Consider the following 20,107-nt stretch of genomic DNA (forward strand, 5'->3'; position numbering starts at 1 on the left):
CCACTCGTTTTATCATATTTCTTTTCTAACTCTGTTTGATGGAAGTGTTTAGTGTGCTTGTTCCCAAATACAATTTTTAGTTCTTTCCCATAAAACAGACAAGCAAACAAATAAGCACAGATTGATACTTCTTCGATATTCACGTCATTCATGTATATTATCTTCTACCACTCCCAGTTAATTTTTATCTCTCACCATTACTCTTCTTCCTTAAATGATGACATGGTCAAAATCTGTGTTTTGATCCCTGTGGGAGACATCAATATTCATGTGGATGACCCATTGACTGCTCTGGCTTTTTATGTCCCTGATTTCTTTATCCCCAAAGTTCCCTAATTCATCTTCCTATTCCCATGATATGTCCTTAAATGTCTCTAGAGAATTCTGCGTTTGCTTCCCAACAGATTTCCAACTTTGTTTAACTCCTTCCTACCCATTCTCTTAGGATGATGTTTTGTTAATGAGAGTCTGTTCATGTCTCAGTTCATTTGCTTAAAATCCATCATGACTTTCCATAGCTCTTTAACATGGCCTAAAAGACCCTGCATGCACAGGTTCCAGCTTATACTCTAGTCTAAGTTCCTGAGTACTATAATCCTGAATTAAAAAAAATTATTTCAAGTCTTTGAAAATATCGAATTCTCTCTCTTCTTGCCATATGGATTTTGTACCCTCAACCTAATCCACACCCTCTTTCACTTTAATCAGTACTTCTGGTTTCTGACTTGAATTAGGGAGGTCTTTTCTGAGCTCTGCAGACTGGAAAAGTCTACCTAGTATATGCTTTTAACACACAGTAGGTTTAATTTCTAATACTTATAACTGCTATTAATTATTTATGTGATCATGTACTTAATATATATCATCTAGTAACACTTTTTTATCATTTTATTACTGTTTTATCATATTGTTTACTTTTTCTAACATCTAGTAGAGTACCTGGAGTTGGTAGATATTTATTACAGATGATCTTTGATTTACAATGGGATCATATCACAAGTTGAAAACATTAAGTCAAGGATTTTTTTCCAGTAATTGGGATTGAACCCGGGGCACTCTACCACTGAACTGTACATCCTCACCCCTTTTTATTTTTTTATTTTGAGGCAGGGTCTCAATAAGTTGTTGAACTTGCGATTCTCTTGCCTCAGTCTCATAAATCACTAGGATTATAGACATGCACCACCATGCCAGGCCATCAAAGACATTTAATAAACCAAACCTTTTGAAAATCCAAGCCTAGAAACACAGTACACTGTAAAATAAAAGCTTTTTTTTCTTTTGTAATTGTGTGGCTGACTGGGAACTTCAGTAAGTTCCCAGTTGTTGTTACCAACATCATGAGAGAGTATTCTATCATGTACTGCTGCTTGGTGAAGATCAAAATTAAAAAATCATATGGTTTCTACTGAATTCTTAGCATTTTTTGCACCATTGTAATGTTGAAAAATTTTAAGTCATAGAAAATCTGTATTTATTGAATGAATGAATGAATGAATGAGGCTTTCTATCAGGTATGAATGTAATACTTGTTGACTGAATGAATGAAAGGCTTACGCACTGTTCCCAAGGAGAGGGTAGCCACTCTTCTTGAAGTGAAGGCTGATGTGGTAGCTACTTCAGAGGTGGGACCAAGAGAAGTTCTTGGTGATGGGGAAATATGGTAGAGGAGGATTCAGCACATTTTGTTGGGAATTTCCTGGGTTGGACTGTTTGAGAAGCCCTGTTTATCCCACTCTTGCTATGGCAAGGAGGTTGATGTCTGTGAGTGTGTCACAATCCTGCAAAGAAACAGCAAAGTACTTCTGAGGCAGGGAGCATATTTCTTAGATTTGATTCCCAAGAAACAGACCCTGAAACTTATTTTTATACAAGGGAATTCATTGTGAAGTATATATATTGGAATGACACCTGTCAAAGATTGAGAGAAGCAGGACTACAGAGAAAAAAGCTGAACTGTGATCTCATTCTCCCAGATGTCTCAGCTAACCCAGTGGGACCTCTTGAGCTGGGATGACCCTTCAGTGTTGTTTAAGATTGAATAAAGTGAGTTAGGTTTTTGTATTATTCGTGTGTTTGTATTTGTGTGTGTATGCATTAATTATGGAACTCAAGGGTGCTTTACCACTGAGCAACATCCCCAATTCGTTTTATTTATTTTATTTTACTTTTTTTGGGCTGCTCTCACAGTTTATTTAGAAGTTTGAAAATTAAAATGTGGGCATTTTTTCCCTACAACAAACCATGCCCAGCCACTCCCAAACACACAGATGCTACTGCTACTCTGCTACTTCTCCTACCCTGCTTCCCACACACTCTTGCAAAAGACACTCATGTATTAACCAACTATTTGGTAATACAAAGGAACTACAGAGTTGCACCAAATAATCTCATTTACTTCCTGTCACAGGCTATGAATGAAAAATTAAGGGATAAACACACTACTTTCATCCAGATTAAAACTTCCCTAACATTCTTTTTTTCTTCATCTAAGATTTTAAAATCCAAGCAGTTTCACTGGGATGTACTTCCCTTCTGAAGCTGACCTTTGCAACTTTGAGACTGAAGAAGCCAGTCTCCCCGCTGGAGCTTGGCCATGATGCTCTTTGTTTTGCTCATCAGGCAAAGTTACCATCCAGGTGCAAATGAGGCTTTAATAGTTATCAAAACTTAAAACCAAAAACGAGTAATGCATTAAAGTGGAACCTCCATATTTTTCTGATGCAGCAAAAATCATCTGAAGGTGGCAGAACTGCCACAGAGAAGGCACCTTGTGCTAAAAGTCTAAAGAAGCAAGACAGCTGTTTATGGCCAATGTAGTATAATTGGCTGTCATTGTTCTTTCAGATTTCAGATGTATTGTGGAAGAAAATCCACTTACTATCACATTTTAGGAAACTTTACTAATGATATATTGATGGGTTCCATAAACTTCTTGGAAAAGCGTAAGAGGAAAACTCCGATGTTATACAAAGAAATCTGCTCCTCTCAGGATTCCGTGACAAGGGTCCTATTTTGCTGCTTTCATGTAGGAAGGTATCTCCCCATCCCCTACCTCCCCCCACTTTTCAATCAGGCCCTCTAATCACTTGTATGTGTAATTGATGAAGATCCAGTCTTTGTCTTGTCATCAGTCTCAGGGTGACTACTTGCAGCCACTGTTGGCTTAAGAATATCAGATTCTGGAAACTGATCAAAGTTTGAGACATCATCAATGCTTTTAATTTCAATAGATATTGCAGCATCTCCTTGATAAGTTCCCAGTCAACACCTTCAAAAAGAGAATAACTTTTTATTTCCTCAACTCCAGAGGCTCCAATTCTATGTTCCCATTCATAGCAGAATCTCAAAATTGGATCCTTGGCTTTCTCAGAGATGGGAACTTATGGAGGAAAAAAATCAAAATTTCTTTCCAGTTCATCACCTTCTTACATCTTTTAAGGGGTCTCAGAAAGGTGGGTAGCTGATGAGCGTCTCATACATGACCACTTCAAGTGGCCACCAACCACAGAGTTTTTTGTACCTGGTCTGCATGAATTCCTCTGGAGCAATGTGGTCAGGAGTGTCTACTGTGGAGAAGGCTAGTTGACACCTGTTTCTTTCCCAGGTTTCTGCATTCCTTTTGGAGTTCAGATTCTGGAAAGTGAAACCTCTCGGGGGGACTATGGTTCAGATTCTTATAAAATTCTGTCCAATGTGCTTTTTTCAGTCCTGTGCAAAGGCAGAAAGTTTCACATGACCCTTACTGTCCAAGAGAAGGTTGTCTGGTTTGATGTCTCTGTGGATGAATCCAAGTTGGTGAATAGAGTCTATAGCTAATAGAGTCTATGGCTAGTTTCTGCTATATAAAACTTAGTTTTCTCTTTGGTCAGAGTGGCTTTTTTTTCTTCCCCCAGTATTCATGTACTTTATTTCTTTAAAAAAATTTTTTTCCATAGGTTTGTTGAGGTAAAATTGAAATACAATAAAATGCAAATATATGAAGTATGCAATTTGGTCAGTTTCAACATGTATGTAACCAATACAATCAATATTAAAAGTATTTCTATTACTTTTTAAAAATTTTTGAAATCATGCAGAATCTATTTCCTGCATGATTTATTACATTAGAATTCAATAACCTTAAGATATATAGAACCCTATCCCCACATGTCAACTATTTCAAAATTAAATGGCACACTTATAAATATCTCAGAGGTCAAGGAAGAAAATAAAATAAAAATAAATAAAAAGTACTTTAAACTAAGTGATAATAAAAGCTTAAAATATCATGATCTCTGGGATGAAACAGTACTTAGATTAATATTTATAACTTAAAGTACTTGTATCAGAAAGAAGCTAGAAAAACAAATGATTTTCTATTTATGTAGCAGGAATAAAAAATAAGAGTAGGAGCAGAAATATATAAAATAGAGAAGAAATAATACAGCTAAAATTTGATAAAAATCAAACAATTCTAATCAAGAAAAAAACTTAGCACCCCAAAACCAAATAACCTAATCAACAAGTAGGCTAAGGGACTGAACAATTTACAGAAGAAGAAATATAAAAAGTCAACAAATATATGAAAAAATGTTCAGCAACTCTAGCAATTAGAGAAATGAAAATCAGAACTTCACTGAGATTTCATCTTACTACAGTCAGACTAGCAATTATCAAGAATACAAGCAACAGTAAAGTAAATGTTTGTGAGGATGTGTGGGAAAAGGTACATCATAACATTGCTGGTGGAACTGTAAATTGGTGCAACCACTATGGAAAATGGATTGGAGATTCTTCAGAAAACTTGGAATGGAACCACCATTTGACCCAGTTATCCCACTCCTCAGTTTATACCCAAAGGACTTAAAAACAGCATACCACAGTGACATAGCCACATCAATGTTTATAGCAGCCCAATTCACAATAGCTACACTATGGAACTAACCTAGGTGTCATTCAACAGATGAATGGATAAAGAAACTGTGGTGGGGTTGTGGCTCAGCAGTAGAGTGCTTGCCTCGCACCTAGGAGACCCTGGGTTCGATCCTCAGCACCACATAAAAATAAATAAGTGAAACAAAGGTATTGTGTCCAATTATGGCATTTGCAGGTAAATGGATAGAACTGGAGAATGTCATGTTAAGCAAAATAAAACAATCCCAAAGAAGCAAAGGACGAATGTTTTCTCTGATATGTGAATGCTAAATCACCATAAAGCAGGGGGTGTGGGCTAGAGAAGAATACTTTGGATTAGATAGGATGGAGTGAAGGGAGGAGAGGGGGTTGGGAGTAAGAAGGATAGTAGAATGAATAGGACATTATTACACTACGTGTATATGTGATTACATTACCAATGTGATTCTATATCATGTACAACCAGAAGAATGAGAAGTTATACTCCATTTATGTATGATGTGTCAAAAAAAATTCTACTGTCATGTATAACTAATTAGAACAAATTAAAAAAAAGTTTTAAAAAAGTGACTTAATTATGAATTTCCAGCAGTCAACACTCCTAAGTCCTGGAGAACAGGTGCACTGAAACACAGTATCCATTAAACAATTTACTGGGGTCCCAGATTGTTCTGTGACAATGAGAAGTCTGAACTCCAGAGCATTTTCAGATTTCCCAGGTCACTGAACAGGAGGATTCCTAGCCCAGCCTTCAGGATATGCAGGATGATGCAGGGGTCATAATTAACAGTGGACAGAGGCGAGCCCCTATTTAGGTATGGGTGCCACTACCTGCTCTGCCTCTCTGCCTAACAACCCATCCCTGATGGCAGTATCCTTAGCTTCAGGCGCCTCCTGCCAATCTTCACACCAGTTTGGTTTTGTCCAGGCGTGTCTGGAGCCCTCTGGGACCTGCGATTGGTAATAACACCCTACCTTCCCAGTGCTCTGTCCACAGTCACTGTCCCTGCCTTGGGTAAACATCAAGAATGGACGCTCAAGGTAAAAGTGAGAGAACCAGCCATGAGACAGTCCATGGGATTTCAGGTGGGGAAAATGAGGTCAGATTTGGGCCTTATCATTTGAGGGGCAGACTGTTGAGAACTTTTGTTTTTCTCAGAGCACTTTTGATGGGGTTATTTCTTGGCCTGGTTAGTGTGGTTCTGAATCTCCCAGTGCCTCTGGTTTAGCATCTCTTAGTTTTATTTCCTCCTGAGACAGAATAGTTGTTTTCCCAGGTCTGACCTGGGCACTGACAGGGAGAGGCAAGCACAAAAAGAGAGATCAGAGCAGGACACATTGCTGCAAGCCAACCTGTGGGTTGACACATAACTATAGATGTCATCAAACATTTGGGGTCAGCCTGAGGCAGTCATGGGGCATTCAGCATGGTCTTGGGTTGGCATTCTCACCAGCACATATGGTGCAGGAGGACACAATCAGTGCTAGTCTTGCCAAGTCTAGAATTCATGTTTCCTAACTTTGGGAAACTTTAACTGCACAGACCTTGAGTGAAGTCTTTGGTTTTCCTTGAGTGTCAGAGACTGCAGTGAAGCCTTCTGAACAAAATACTCGATCCTCATTGTTGGTGCCTAGCTAGTGCAGAAGGACTTCATGGGAATCTGAGAATCCCTGGAGCTGAGCAGGGAAGGCTGTCGTGGAAGGTTTCTGAGTCTGGGCATTTTGCCTTTTCTCAATTCTCTCTGTGCTGCTGAGTCTCTCTCAAGCCTGACTTCAGACTAAAATGTGCATTTTCAAGGACATCCCAGAGACCAGGGAACAGTGCACTATCAGGCATGGTGTATCAATTACCTGTGTGTCTCAGGTCTGTTCTCTGGAGCTCTACCTGTGAATGCTTGACATTTATTATCTTCCTTTCTTATTAGGCCAGTATCATGGACACTCTGCTTCTGTGCCCTCCTCCAATAGCTATGCATGGTTTTGTCTCTCCCTCTTTCTCACTCTCATAGAGTTCAGGCCTCTGTGGTACACAGCCACATCAATGTTTATAGCAGCACAATTCACAATAGCTAAACTGTGGAGCTAACCTAGATGCCCTTCAGTAGATGAATGGATTAAAAAAATGTGGCATAGGAGGAGGGAAGATGGCGGCGAGGGGAGTGCATTACCCCCGTGTGCTGCTTCACTGTGTGGGAGTATGACAAGTCAGGACGGCTAAAGGATATCTTGTTAGGAATTTCCAGCAATAGTGGGGTGCGCCGGAACCTGGAGGAAGGATTTCCATCGCATGAGGATCGGCTACGGGGACTCAAACGCGAGAGGTTTGTCGCACGGAGGGTAATACTGCTTATTCAGCAAATCGCCCCGCGGCTAGAGTCTGCAAGGCGCGCTGGGATAGAGACGCAGGGTTACAGCGCTGCAGTTTCTGCCAGACGCGCAAGCACCGCACTCAGGGCTGAATTCTGGGTTCGAGATGGGGAAGGAAGCGGTCCATCTCGGTTCTCCACACCGGTCAGACCACAGAGGAGGCCAGCAGCCACCATGTTGGTAAACTGACGTCACCACACCTGTTTTTGACTGACCGCAGCTCATTCAGCCATAGAACAGGTAATTTCAGGCTGCAATTTGCCTGCGGCTTGCAGACAGATTGCTAGGGTTCAGCGCCTGGGGGCTTCTTAAAATCTGATCTTATCGGAGTGAACACGGAGCGCGGGGCGGCCGAGTCCCGGCTCCCGGAACCGTCCCGGAACCGCCCTGGCTCCGGGCTGCGGAGCCTGCGGAGGCTGCTTCTTGGACCCTGCTAATATCAGAGCAAACACGAAACACCAAGAAGCCGAATTCCAGCTCCCGGAACTGAGCCCGCGGGGACTGCTTCTTGGAGCTTACACTTATAGGAGCTTACACCGAGCACAGAGTGGCCGAGTTCCGGCTCCCGGAACCGTCCCGGAACCGCCCTGGCTCAGGGCTGCGGAGCCCGCGGAGGCTGCTTCTTGGACCCTGCTACTATCAGAGCATACACCAAACACTAAGCGGCCGAATTCCGGCTCCGGAACTGAGCCCGCGGGGGCTGCTTCTTGGAGCCTACACTTATAGGAGCTTACACCGAGCACGGAGCGGCCGAGTTCCGGCTCCCGGAACTTCCCTGGACCGGGGCTAGGAGCCCGCGGAAACTGTGTCTCGGTCCGGGTCCTGCTGAGGGCAGGTCAGGACTCACCCATTGCTTGGGTTGCCTGGCAAGGGGAACGAAATGCTGCCATTCGCATAGGATACCAACATGGCAGAGATCTGATGTCAGCAGAAAGCGGTGGAGGAGAGATCTTCATCAATACCAGCGGTGACATAAGCAGTTGGTCTTCTGGTAAGGGGGGTGAGGCTCAGTCACCCGAGTCTCCTCAATTTGTCCTCGAGCCGGAGGGAAGGAGCCGGGCCGCCGCCAGCCCCCGGAGCAGGCCCAGCGGCTCGCCAGCGTGGTGACCGCGTGACCCCAATTGGAGAGGGGGCGGAGCGGAGCCGCCACCCACACCCGCCAGGTGGGCAGACCCACGACCCAGTAGTACATGGGCGTGGTAGGAGGGGCAGGGCAGAGCCGCCCTTCGCGCTTGCAAGGTAAACAGACCTGTGACAGCCTGGCGGGTCAGGCCCAGTGGCCTGCCAGTGTGGTACACACGTCACCCCAACTCGAGTAGGGGCAGAGCAGATCCTTATCCCACGCCCGGATCAGGCCCTGCCGGTGTGGTGGTCACGTGACCCCAATTGGAGTGGGGGTGGAGCGGAACCGCCACCCGTGCCCGCAGGGTGAGCAGACCAGTGATCAACCTGCAGATCAGGCCCAGGGGTCCGCAGGCGTGGTAGGAGGGGCAGGGCAGATCCGCCGCCAGCGCCTTCAAGGTAGGCAGACCTACAACAGACCGGCGGATCAGGCCCAGGAGCCTGCCGGCGGGGTACAAACACCACCCTAATTGGAGTAGGGACAGAGCAGAGTCGCCTCCCTTGCCAGGAACAGACCCAGCATCCTGCAGGCGGGGTAGTCACGACACCCCAATTGGAGTAGGGGCAAAGCAGAGCCTCCACTCGTGCCCGAAAGGTGGGCAGATCTGCGACCGACCAGCAGGACAGGCCCAGTGGCCTGCTGGTACGACAGACACGACACCCCAATTGGAGTAGGGGCAGAACAGAGCCGCCACCAGCTCCCAGAACAGGCCCAGTGACCTGCCGGCGTGGTAGCCACGACACCCCAATTGGAATAAGGAGAGAGCAGAGCCGCCGCCCGCACCTGCAGGAAAGATACGCAAGCAGTATGAAAAGACAAGGAAAGAAAGGACCACAAGCAATGCAGGTCAACGCAACTTTAGAAGAGGTAACAGCTGCAGCAGATGGAATGTCAGATAAAGAATTCAGGATATACATGCTTCAGATGATCTGGAGTATCAAGGAAGACATTAAACAGCAAAATCAGACAATGAAAGATCACTTCGACAACGAATTACGCAAACAAATCCAGGAAGCAAAGGATCAACTATACAGGGAGATAGAGGTTATAAAAAACAAGCAATCAGAAATCCTAGAAATGCAGGAAGCAATAAACCAACTTAAAAACTCAATGGAGAATACTACCAACAGAGTAGAACACTTAGAAGATAGAACATCAGACAATGAAGACAAAGTATTTCAACTGGAAAAGAACATAGACAGCTCAGCAAGACTGTTAAGAAACCATGAGCAGAACATCCAAGAAATATGGGATAACATTAAGAGACCAAACTTAAGAGTCATTGGGATACAGGAAGGTACAGAGCTCCAAACCAAAGGAATGAGCAGTCTATTCCATGAAATAATACAAGAAAACTTCCCAGACTTGAAGAATGAGACAGAATCCCAAATCCTAGAAGCCTACAGGACGCCGAATGTGCAAAATCATAAGAGATCCACACCTAGACACATTATAATGAAGATGCCCAACATACAGAATAAGGAGAGAATTTTAAAAGCTACAAGAGAAAGGAAGCAGATTACATTTAGGGGCAAGCCAATCAGGATAACAGCTGATCTTTCAACACAGACTCTGAAAGCTAGAAGATCCTGGAATAACATATTTCAAACACTGAAAGATAATGGGTTCCAACCAAGAATTGTGTATCCAGCGAAATTAAGCTTCAGGATGGAGAATGAAATTAAAACCTTCCACGATAAACAAAAGTTTAAAGAATTCGCAGCTAGAAAACCATCTCTTCAAAACATCCTAGCCAAAGTATTACAGGAAGAGGAAATGGAAAATAACAATGAAAACCAACAGTGGGAGGTAGGACAGTAAAGGGGGGGGGAAACAATCAAAGAGGAAAACAAACAATGTTTAGTAACAGAAATAAACAAATATGGCTGGAAGAACAACCCATATCTCAATAATAACCCTAAATGTTAATGGCTTAAACTCACCAATTAAGAGACACAGGCTAGTAGAATGGATCACAAAACAAGACCCAACAATATGCTGCCTACAGGAGACGCATTTGATAGGAAAAGACATACATAGGCTGAAGGTGAAAGGTTGGGAAAAATCATATCACTCATATGGACTTCGGAAACAAGCAGGCGTGTCCATACTCATATCAAATAAAATAGATTTCAAGCCAAAGTTAATCAAAAGAGATAAAGAGGGACACTACATACTGCTTAAGGGAACCATACACCAACAAGACATAACAATCATAAATATTTATGCCCCAAACAATGGTGCAGCTATGTTCGTCAAACAAACTCTTCTCAAGTTCAAGAGTCTAATAGACCACCACACCATAATCATGGGAGACTTCAACACACCTCTCTCGCCACTGGACAGATCTTCCAAACAAAAGTTGAATAAGGAAACTATAGAACTCAATAACACTATTAATAACCTAGACCTAATTGACATATATAGAGTATACCACCCAACATCAAGCAGTTACACTTTTTTCTCAGCAGCACATGGATCCTTCTCAAAAATAGATCATATATTATGTCACAGGGCAACTCTTAGACAATATAAAGGAGTAGAGATATTACCATGCATCTTATCTGATCATAATGGAATGAAACTGAAAATCAACGATAAAAGAAGGAAGGAAAAAGCATACATCAATTGGAGAATGAACAATAGGTTACTGAATGATCAATGGGTTATAGAAGACATCAAGGAGGAAATTAAAAAATTCTTAGAGATAAATGAAAACACAGACACAACATATCGGAATCTATGGGACACATTGAAAGCAGTTCTAAGAGGAAAATTCATTGCTTGGAGTTCATTCCTTAAAAAAAGAAAAAACCAACAAATAAATGATCTCATACTTCATCTCAAAATCCTTGAAAAAGAAGAGCAAAACAACAGCAAAAGAAGTAGAAGGCAAGAAATAATTAAAATCAGAGCTGAAATTAATGAAATCGAAACAAAAGAAACAATTGAAAACATTGACAAAACTAAAAGTTGGTTCTTTGAAAAAATAAACAAAATCGACAGACCCTTAGCGATGCTAGTGAAGAGAAGAAGAGAGAGAACTCAAATTACTAGCATACGGGATGAAAAAGGCAATATCACAACAGACACTTCAGAAATACAGAAGATAATCAAAAACTATTTTGAATCCTTATACTCCAATAAATTAGAAGATAGTGAAGGCATAGATAAATTTCTTAAGTCATATGATCTGCCCAGATTGAGTCAGGAGGATATAGAAAACCTAAACAGACCAATATCAATTGAGGAGATAGAAGAAACCATCAAAAGACTACCAACTAAGAAAAGCCCAGGTCCCGATGGGTATACAGCAGAATTTTACAAAACCTTTAAAGAAGAACTAATACCAATACTTTTCAAGCTACTTCAGGAAATAGAAAAGGAGGGAGAACTTCCAAATTCATTCTATGAGGCCAACATCACCCTGATACCTAAACCAGACAAAGACACTTCAAAGAAAGAAAACTACAGACCAATATCTCTAATGAACCTAGATGCAAAAATCCTCAATAAAATTCTGGCGAATCGGATACAAAAACATATAAAAAAAATTGTACACCATGATCAAGTAGGATTCATCCCTGGGATGCAAGGCTGGTTCAATATACGGAAATCAATAAATGTTATTCACCACATCAATAGACTTAAAAATAAGAACCATATGATCATCTCGATAGATGCGGAAAAAGCATTTGACAAAGTACAGCATCCCTTTATGTTCAAAACTCTAGAAAAACTAGGGATAACAGGAACATACCTCAATATTGTAAAAGCAATCTATGCTAAGCCTCAGGCTAGCATTATTCTGAATGGAGAAAAACTGAAGGCATTCCCTCTAAAATCTGGAACAAGACAGGGATGCCCTCTCTCTCCACTTCTCTTCAACATAGTTCTCGAAACACTGGCCAGAGCAATTAGACAGACGAAAGAAATTAAAGGCATAAAAATAGGAAAAGAAGAAATTAAATTATCACTATTTGCAGATGATATGATTCTATATCTAGCAGACCCAAAAGGCTCTACAAAGAAACTATTAGAGCTAATAAATGAATTCAGCAAAGTGGCAGGATTTAAAATCAACACGCATAAATCAAAGGCATTCCTGTATATCAGCGACAAATCCTCTGAAATGGAAATGAGGACAACCACTCCATTCAAAATATCTTCAAAAAAAATAAAATACTTGGGAATCAACCTAACAAAAGAGGTGAAAGACTTATACAATGAAAACTACAGAACCCTAAAGAGAGAAATAGAAGAAGATCTTAGAAGATGGAAAAATATACCCTGTTCATGGATAGGCAGAACTAACATCATCAAAATGGCGATATTACCAAAAGTTCTCTATAGGTTTAATGCAATGCCAATCAAAATCCCAATGGCATTTCTTGTAGAAATAGAGAAAGCAATCATGAAATTCATATGGAAAAATACAAGACCCAGAATAGCAAAAACAATGCTAAGCAGGAAGTGTGAATCAGGCGGTATAGCGATACCAGACTTCAAACTATACTACAGAGCAATAGTAACAAAAACAGCATGGTACTGGTACCAAAACAGGCGTGTGGACCAATGGTACAGAATAGAGGACACAGAAACCAATCCACAAAACTACAACTATCTTATATTTGATAAAGGGGCTAAAAGCATGCAATGGAGGAAGGATAGCATCTTCAACAAATGGTGCTGGGAAAACTGGAAATCCATATGCAACAAAATGAAACTGAATCCCTTTCTCTCGCCATGCACAAAAGTGAATTCAAAATGGATCAAGGAACTTGATATCAAATCAGAGACGCGCCGTCTGATAGAAGAAAAAGTTGGCTACGATCTACAGTCGGTGGGGTCGGGCTCCAAATTCCTCAATAGGACACCCATAGCACAAAAGTTAATAACTAGAATCAACAAATGGGACTTACTCAAACTAAGAAGTTTTTTCTCAGCAAAAGAAACAATAAGAGAGGTAAATAGGGAGCCTACATCCTGGGAACAAATCTTTACTCCTCACACTTCAGATAGAGCCCTAATATCCAGAGTATACAAAGAACTCAAAAAATTAGACAATAAGAGAACAAACAACCCAATCAACAAATGGGCCAAGGACCTGAACAGACACTTCACAGAGGAGGACATACAGTCAATCAACAAGTACATGAAAAAATGCTCAACATCTCTAGCTGTCAGAGAAATGCAAATCAAAACCACCCTAAGATACCATCTCACTCCAGTAAGATTGGCAGCCATTAGGAAGTCAAACAACAACAAGTGCTGGCGAGGATGTGGGGAAAAGGGTACACTTGTACATTGCTGGTGGGACTGCAGATTGGTGCAGCCAATTTGGAAAGCAGTATGGAGATTTCTTGGAAAGCTGGGAATGGAGCCACCATTTGACCCAGCTATTCCCCTTCTTGGTCTATTCCCTAAAGACCTAAAAAGAGCATGCTACAGGGACACTGCTACATCGATGTTCATAGCAGCACAGTTCACAATAGCAAGACTGTGGAACCAACCTAGATGCCCTTCAATAGACGAATGGATAAAAAAAATGTGGCATTTATACACAATGGAGTATTACTCTGCATTAAAAAATGACAAAATCATAGAATTTACAGGGAAATGGATGGCATTAGAGCAGATTATGCTAAGTGAAGCTAGCCAATCCCTAAAAAACAAATGCCAAATGTCTTCTTTGATATAAGGAAAGTAACTAAGAACAGAGTAGGGACGAAGAACAGGAGAAGAAGATTAACATTTAACAGGGATGAGAGGTGGGAGGGAAAGGGAGAGAGAAGGTAAATTGCACGGTAATGGAAGGAGACCCTCAGGGTTATACAGTGGAGGGGGTAGAGAGAGAGGAGGGGAGGGGAGGGGAGAGGTGGGGAGGGGGGAGGGTGGATGATGGGAAAGGCAGCGGAGCACAACAGACACTAGTATGGCAATTTGTAAATCAATGGATGTGTAACTGATGTGAATCTGCAATCTGTGTATGGGGTGAAGGTGGGAGTTCATAACCCACTAGAATCAAAGTGTGGAATATGATATGTCAAGAAATTTGTAATGTTTTGAACAACCCACAATAAAAAATTAAAAAAAAAAATGTGGCATATATACACAACGGAATATTACTCAGCAATAAAAGAGAATAAAATGGCATTTGCATGTAAATGGATGGTGTTGGAGAAGATAATGCTAAGTGAAGGAAGCCAATCCCCAAAAAACAAATGCCGAATGTTTTCTTTGATATAAGGAGGCTGATTCATAGTGGGGTAGAGATGGGGAGCATGGAAGGAAAAGATGAACTCTAGATAGGACAGAGGAGTGGGAGGGGAAGGGAGGGGGCAGGAGATTAGCAATGATGGTGGAATATGATAGACATCATTATCCAAAGTACATGTATGAAGACATGAATTGGTGTGGATATACTTTATATACAACCAGAGATATGAAAAATTGTGCTGTATATGTTTAATAAGATTTGTACGCAAACTGCTGTCATTTATTTTTAAAAAATCAATTTAAAAATTTTTAAAAAAGAAGAGAATTAAGGAGAAGGGTCAGGTCACATCAAAGAAGAGACTTTCTGCTTAGTGACAGTAGTGATCTCTCATAATCAAAGGAATTCCCTCATATCTCACACACATCTGGGACGCCTCCCTGGCCTCTCAAGGTAGAGAGGTTCAGCAAGGCTGGTTCTGTCACAAAGCTCCCAGAGTATCTCTTAGGGTGAAGAACACTGAGGCTTAGCCCCCTCCCTGCTCAAGAGACGCTCCACTGTTACATCATCCTTACGCCTTAAATTGAGCCTCTGACTTGCCTGGTTCCCACAATTCTCAGTTCCTTTAAGACACTCATGTTCTTACTCATTTATTCTGTACTTTAGTCATGTGGGTGTTTATTTCACCAACATTCCTGAGTACCAACTAGATTCTAGGCTCTTCTGAAGTTTGTGCTGGGGCTGCTCCACTAAGGAAGGCATGATCCCGACTCCTCAAGGACTGACACTGACAGGTTTTACAGTGTGGAGTAATCAGTGCACTGACAAAGCAGTGAGGAGACTGTGATGGGAAAGTGCAGGAGCCATGTCCTGCTGCCTCGCAGCACTGGAGGACAGCCTCATGGAAGAGAGGCTGCTTGCACTAGATTTACAAAAACAAGTAGGAGCTGAGCAACATCAGTGCTTTGCTCATCGATCGCTTTGCTTCCTGGTCGAGAGTTAAGGGCATCTTCCCCTTCAGGTTCCTGGGAATAAAGTCCCTTCTGCTTTTCCTCTAAGGAGCACAGAGACAATTCTTGTACTTTAACAGCTAATATTTAACAAGCAGTTCTAGGCTTTTACTGTGGCTCAGGAGTCACCCAGGACAAAGAGAAGGCAGGTTATACTCAGCACAAGCTTCTCTCATCTCTCCTGTACCCACAGGTGGGCTTCAGCCTCAGTGCTCCTTGGATGCTGCCTGTGTTAGGGCCAGGGTGCCCTGCACATGTGTAGCTGCTCTTTCACTTCTCAGCTAAACGACGGGAAATGGCCTTAATCTTGTGGCAGAAGAGGGTAGCTAAGAAAGCAATCAGCTGTCTCACTGGGTGAAATGTTAAGTCCTGAAAGGTGAATTTTTGTATAATTATGAGATTCCCCTAGAGGTCTCAATAGAAATGTCACTGCTATTTTAAGCTGATTCTGATGAAAAACAAAGACAGGGAGATACATACTCACCAGGCAGTTCATATTTTACTGCTGATATTTTCAGAGTTTTGTGGCAATATTTAATCATTATTGGTTTAGGAAAAGGCACACGGAATGATCTATGGGTGCACAGTCCACAAAAACTGAGGCATTCTTGATTATCTTTACATATATATATATATATATATATATATATATATATATATATATCCTCAACACAGAAAAACATTTCAGAGTGCCATCTGTCTTTTAAAACAAACACGTAGACACAAACGTGCAGTTTCAGATTTTTGTGTTGGTGCTTGAGGGGTTAATCAAGTGGTTAAATAGAACACCTAATTATTTGGCACTTGATGTTTACATGGAGGGTGACTGAAACTGAGTTATTATAGCATTGTGATGTGAGACAGACACAACAACAATCTGAAATACAGGAAGAGATTCATGGAGACAAAGAAAAAAGAAATCTGATCTTATACTAAGTCATTCCTTATTATTACTGCTAATGATAATAACTATCATTTATAGAGTTACTTATGTATCAAGACTTCACATGTAATATTTCATAAATATTTAGTATAAACCTGTGAATTTATCTTATTAATCTTACTATAAAATGAGTAAATGAGGCCTTTGAGAGATTAAGTTGCCTGCCAAAATTTAATTCCTAGAATATGAAATGGTCATAGCATGCACCTGAATCCTTTGGTGCAATCCACAGCTTGTATTAATCCTACTACATTGTGAAGTGTCCAGCATGCTTACTTGTAATTATCAAGTTTAATGAATTATGATCTTTTCTGTTGAAACAAACCATTAAGATATTGAAAGGTTTGTATTTATTTATTTATTTTAAGGGAGAGAGAGAGAGAATTTATTTTTTAGTTTTCAGTGGACACAAAATCCTCCATTTTATTTTTTTTTAATGTGGTACTGAGGATCCCCAGTGCAACACCCATGCCAGGTGAGCGTGCTACCGCTTGAGCCACATCCCCAGCCCTTGAAAGGTTTTAATAATAGTGACAAATCAGAATTGTAGATGAATGAAGGATGATTGTAGAATTTAGAATTCCTAATATAATGGACATTGACCTAACACAGTCAATGAATCTTCCTGAGGGATGGGAGACAGTGAACTCGTGTTTGGTGGATGGAAGTATCAATTCAGATAAAGAAAGAAGAAGAAAGAATACATGAAGGGAATATACAAAATAGAGTGGTCCAGTGGTAATCCCAGGAGTTTTAGAATGTCTAAAACAAAATATTTAACTTATGGGAACATGTTGAATGTAAGACACAAGTAATACACAAATACCGTCTTCAAAATTTCATGTGTTTGTCCTAAAAATTTGACTATTCATACAGGGAATTCATGAAGAATTTTGACCATTGGAGTAACGTGCTGACATCTGCATTTTAGGAAAAACCCTCTAACTTCAGGGTTGAGAGTGGATTGGCGAGAGACAAAGCTAAGGCAGAAACACCTAATGACAAAGTCCAGGTAAGAGAAGTTGGAAGTGTGTGCTAAAGCTGGGACTTCGGGGGTCAGAGAAAAGGAGTGGCTATCAGAGATGCAAAAAAATAAGACAATAGGAACTGGTGAAGGGGCAAAAGGAATGAAGGAGAAAATGAGTAAGGAGAGTTTCCAACTTTCTGGATGAAGTTGGGAAGGTAGATAGTGGTATAACTCACAAAAATATTGACAAAACATAGAGAAAATTTGGGAAGGATAGGCAAGTTTGTCCAGTCTTGGATATGTTGAGTGCATAGTCTGCAGTAAAGAAAATATAAAAAGATCTTTTGTTTCAGAAAGATATTTGACTTAAAAACACAATTTTGGAAGAAATGAAAGTATTTAAATAGTTAAGAGTGTGATTCAGAAATAATGTGCAATTTTGTGAAAGGAAGAGAGGATGGAACCCTGGAATCAATCTTTAATAAGGTGGAGGAGATGGTGGGCTTGGGTCAGAGGAGGAACAACTGTAGAGTGCCATGTTGTGGAAACTTGAGACTAGTTTTAAAAGAAACAGATGGACTTATTAACATCCAGAGAATGAATTAGGGGAGATCTTTCAAATAAACTGTTCTGAAATACAAATAATTGAATGGTAAAGTGTAAGCATCTCCCCTAAAGGCAGCATGTGTTTATTCTTATCTCTGAGTAAAACTAGATTTAACCTAATTCAGACATGTGCAAGTCTCACCCATAAGAAGAGTATCTCCAGGAAAGGAGATTTTTTTCCTTGTCTCTAACTGTATTCCCTTGTGTTGCAGCTCAAGGTACTTCGTTCTTCTGGTGCAGAGGGCAGCCAGAGCTGGACTATGTGGTAACATATCAGGAGTGGAAAAATCATGACTTTGGTTCCTTTTCCCTTTTCCCTCTCTAAGCCCTTTATGATGGACCTTAGCAATTCCAGCTGGAGGCTACCCCAGCCTTCCTTTTTCCTGGTAGGTATTCCAGGTCTAGAGGAGAGTCAGCACTGGATAGCTTTCCCCTTGGGTGTCCTTTATTTCCTTGCTCTAGTGGGCAACGTTACCATTATCTTCATCATCTGGGCTGAGCAATCCTTGCACCAACCCATGTACCTCTTCTTGGCCATGCTAGCTGCCATTGACCTTGTTCTGGCCTCCTCCACTGCACCCAAAGCCCTTGTTGTGCTCCTGGTCCATGCTCATGAGATTGGGTACGTTGTCTGCCTGACCCAGATGTTCTTCATTCATGCTTTCTCTTCCATGGAGTCAGGTGTACTGGTGGCCATGGCTCTGGATCGCTATGTGGCCATTTGCCATCCTCTGCACCATTCCACCATCCTGCATCCAGGGACCATAGGGCGCATTGGGATGGCAGTGCTGGTGCGTGGATTGATCCTCCTCATCCCCTTCCCCATCCTGCTTCAGAGCCTTATCTTCTGCCAGACCACAGTCATAGGCCATGCCTATTGTGAACATATGGCTGTGGTAAAACTTGCCTGTTCAGAAACCACAGTGAACAGAGCCTATGGGCTGGCAGTGGCACTTCTGGTGGTTGGGCTAGATGTCCTGGCCATTGGTGTCTCCTATGCCCTCATCCTTCAGGCAGTGCTGAAGGTACCAGGGAGTGAGGCTCGACTCAAGGCCTTTAGCACATGTGGGGCTCATGTTTGTGTCATCTTGGTCTTCTATGTCCCTGGGATGTTCTCCTTCCTCACTCACCGCTTTGGCCACCATGTACCCCATCATGTCCATGTTCTTCTGGCCACCCTGTACCTCCTTGTGCCACCTGCCCTCAATCCTCTCGTCTATGGGGTGAAGACTCGACAGATCCGCCAGCGAGTACTCAGGGTGTTCTATGTTAAAGGATTGGTCTGAACCTAATCTAGTTACTTTCTTTAGAGGTTCCTGCCACAGGCATAGCCAAGAACTCATGGTTGTATGGATTATATGGATAGAGGCCACTCTACAATGTAGAGTCCTTCTAGTCCTACTAGTCCCATGCCAATAACAGCCCACAAGCATTTGGCTCCACATTCTGTTGGGATATATCTGGATAGCTGGATCATGAATAGTAGTCCCCCCTCCTTGACACACACACACACACACACACACACACACACACATGTTATATGTATTTTTTTCTCCTGGTGCCCACAGTTGTCTACTCCTTTTTTCTGAGTGATTTCAGAATAAGATAAATGACAGCTCTGATTATGACATCTTTCCTGCAACCCTGTCTGGAATGGGAATGGAAAAGTCCCCAATTTTGCTCAGTTTTAGTGTCTTCAAACCCTTTGACAGTGAGCTCCAAATCACTGGACTCCTGGGTATCAGCAAGGTCTCTTCAAAGCAGCTGAGAAGGCCACTTTTTAAGAAAACACCCTTCATCCTAACACTAGTGTCATTTTACTTAAAACAAACAAAATCAAGACAGGTACTTTTGGGCAAGGGAACTTAGTGCCTGCTGATAATGTTACTTGGAAGTTGGAAAGCCACTAGGAGGGCCAGGACATTACTTTATGTACTGGGTCATCAAAAATACCAATAAATTTTAAAACAATAAAATG

At 41.6% G+C, this 20,107-nt stretch overlaps 1 protein-coding gene and 1 pseudogene across 1 annotated transcript; one reads left to right on the top strand and one right to left on the bottom strand.

Moving 5' to 3' along the window:
• Positions 1-3,010: 3,010 nt before the first annotated feature.
• LOC124088417 (serine/threonine-protein kinase 38-like) lies at positions 3,011-15,365 on the bottom strand (annotated as a pseudogene).
• Positions 15,366-18,419: 3,054 nt separating this feature from the next.
• Positions 18,420-19,415, top strand: LOC124088642 (olfactory receptor 52L1-like). The gene has a single exon (XM_046438378.1). The coding sequence runs from the start codon at positions 18,420-18,422 to the stop codon at positions 19,413-19,415; it is 996 nt and encodes a 331-aa protein (XP_046294334.1).
• Positions 19,416-20,107: the final 692 nt, after the last annotated feature.

This window comes from Marmota monax, unplaced genomic scaffold (genome assembly GCF_021218885.2).
Source record: "Marmota monax isolate L192 unplaced genomic scaffold, Marmota_monax_Labrador192_F-V1.1 WCK01_AAM20220418_F8-fsc00061, whole genome shotgun sequence".
Classification (NCBI taxonomy): Eukaryota; Metazoa; Chordata; class Mammalia; order Rodentia; family Sciuridae; genus Marmota; species Marmota monax.

What these genes read in the sequence shown, in the direction of transcription:
- LOC124088642 (XM_046438378.1), top strand. Translation starts at nt 18,420, where the DNA reads ATGACTTTGGTTCCTTTTCCCTTTTCCCTCTCTAAGCCCTTTATGATG.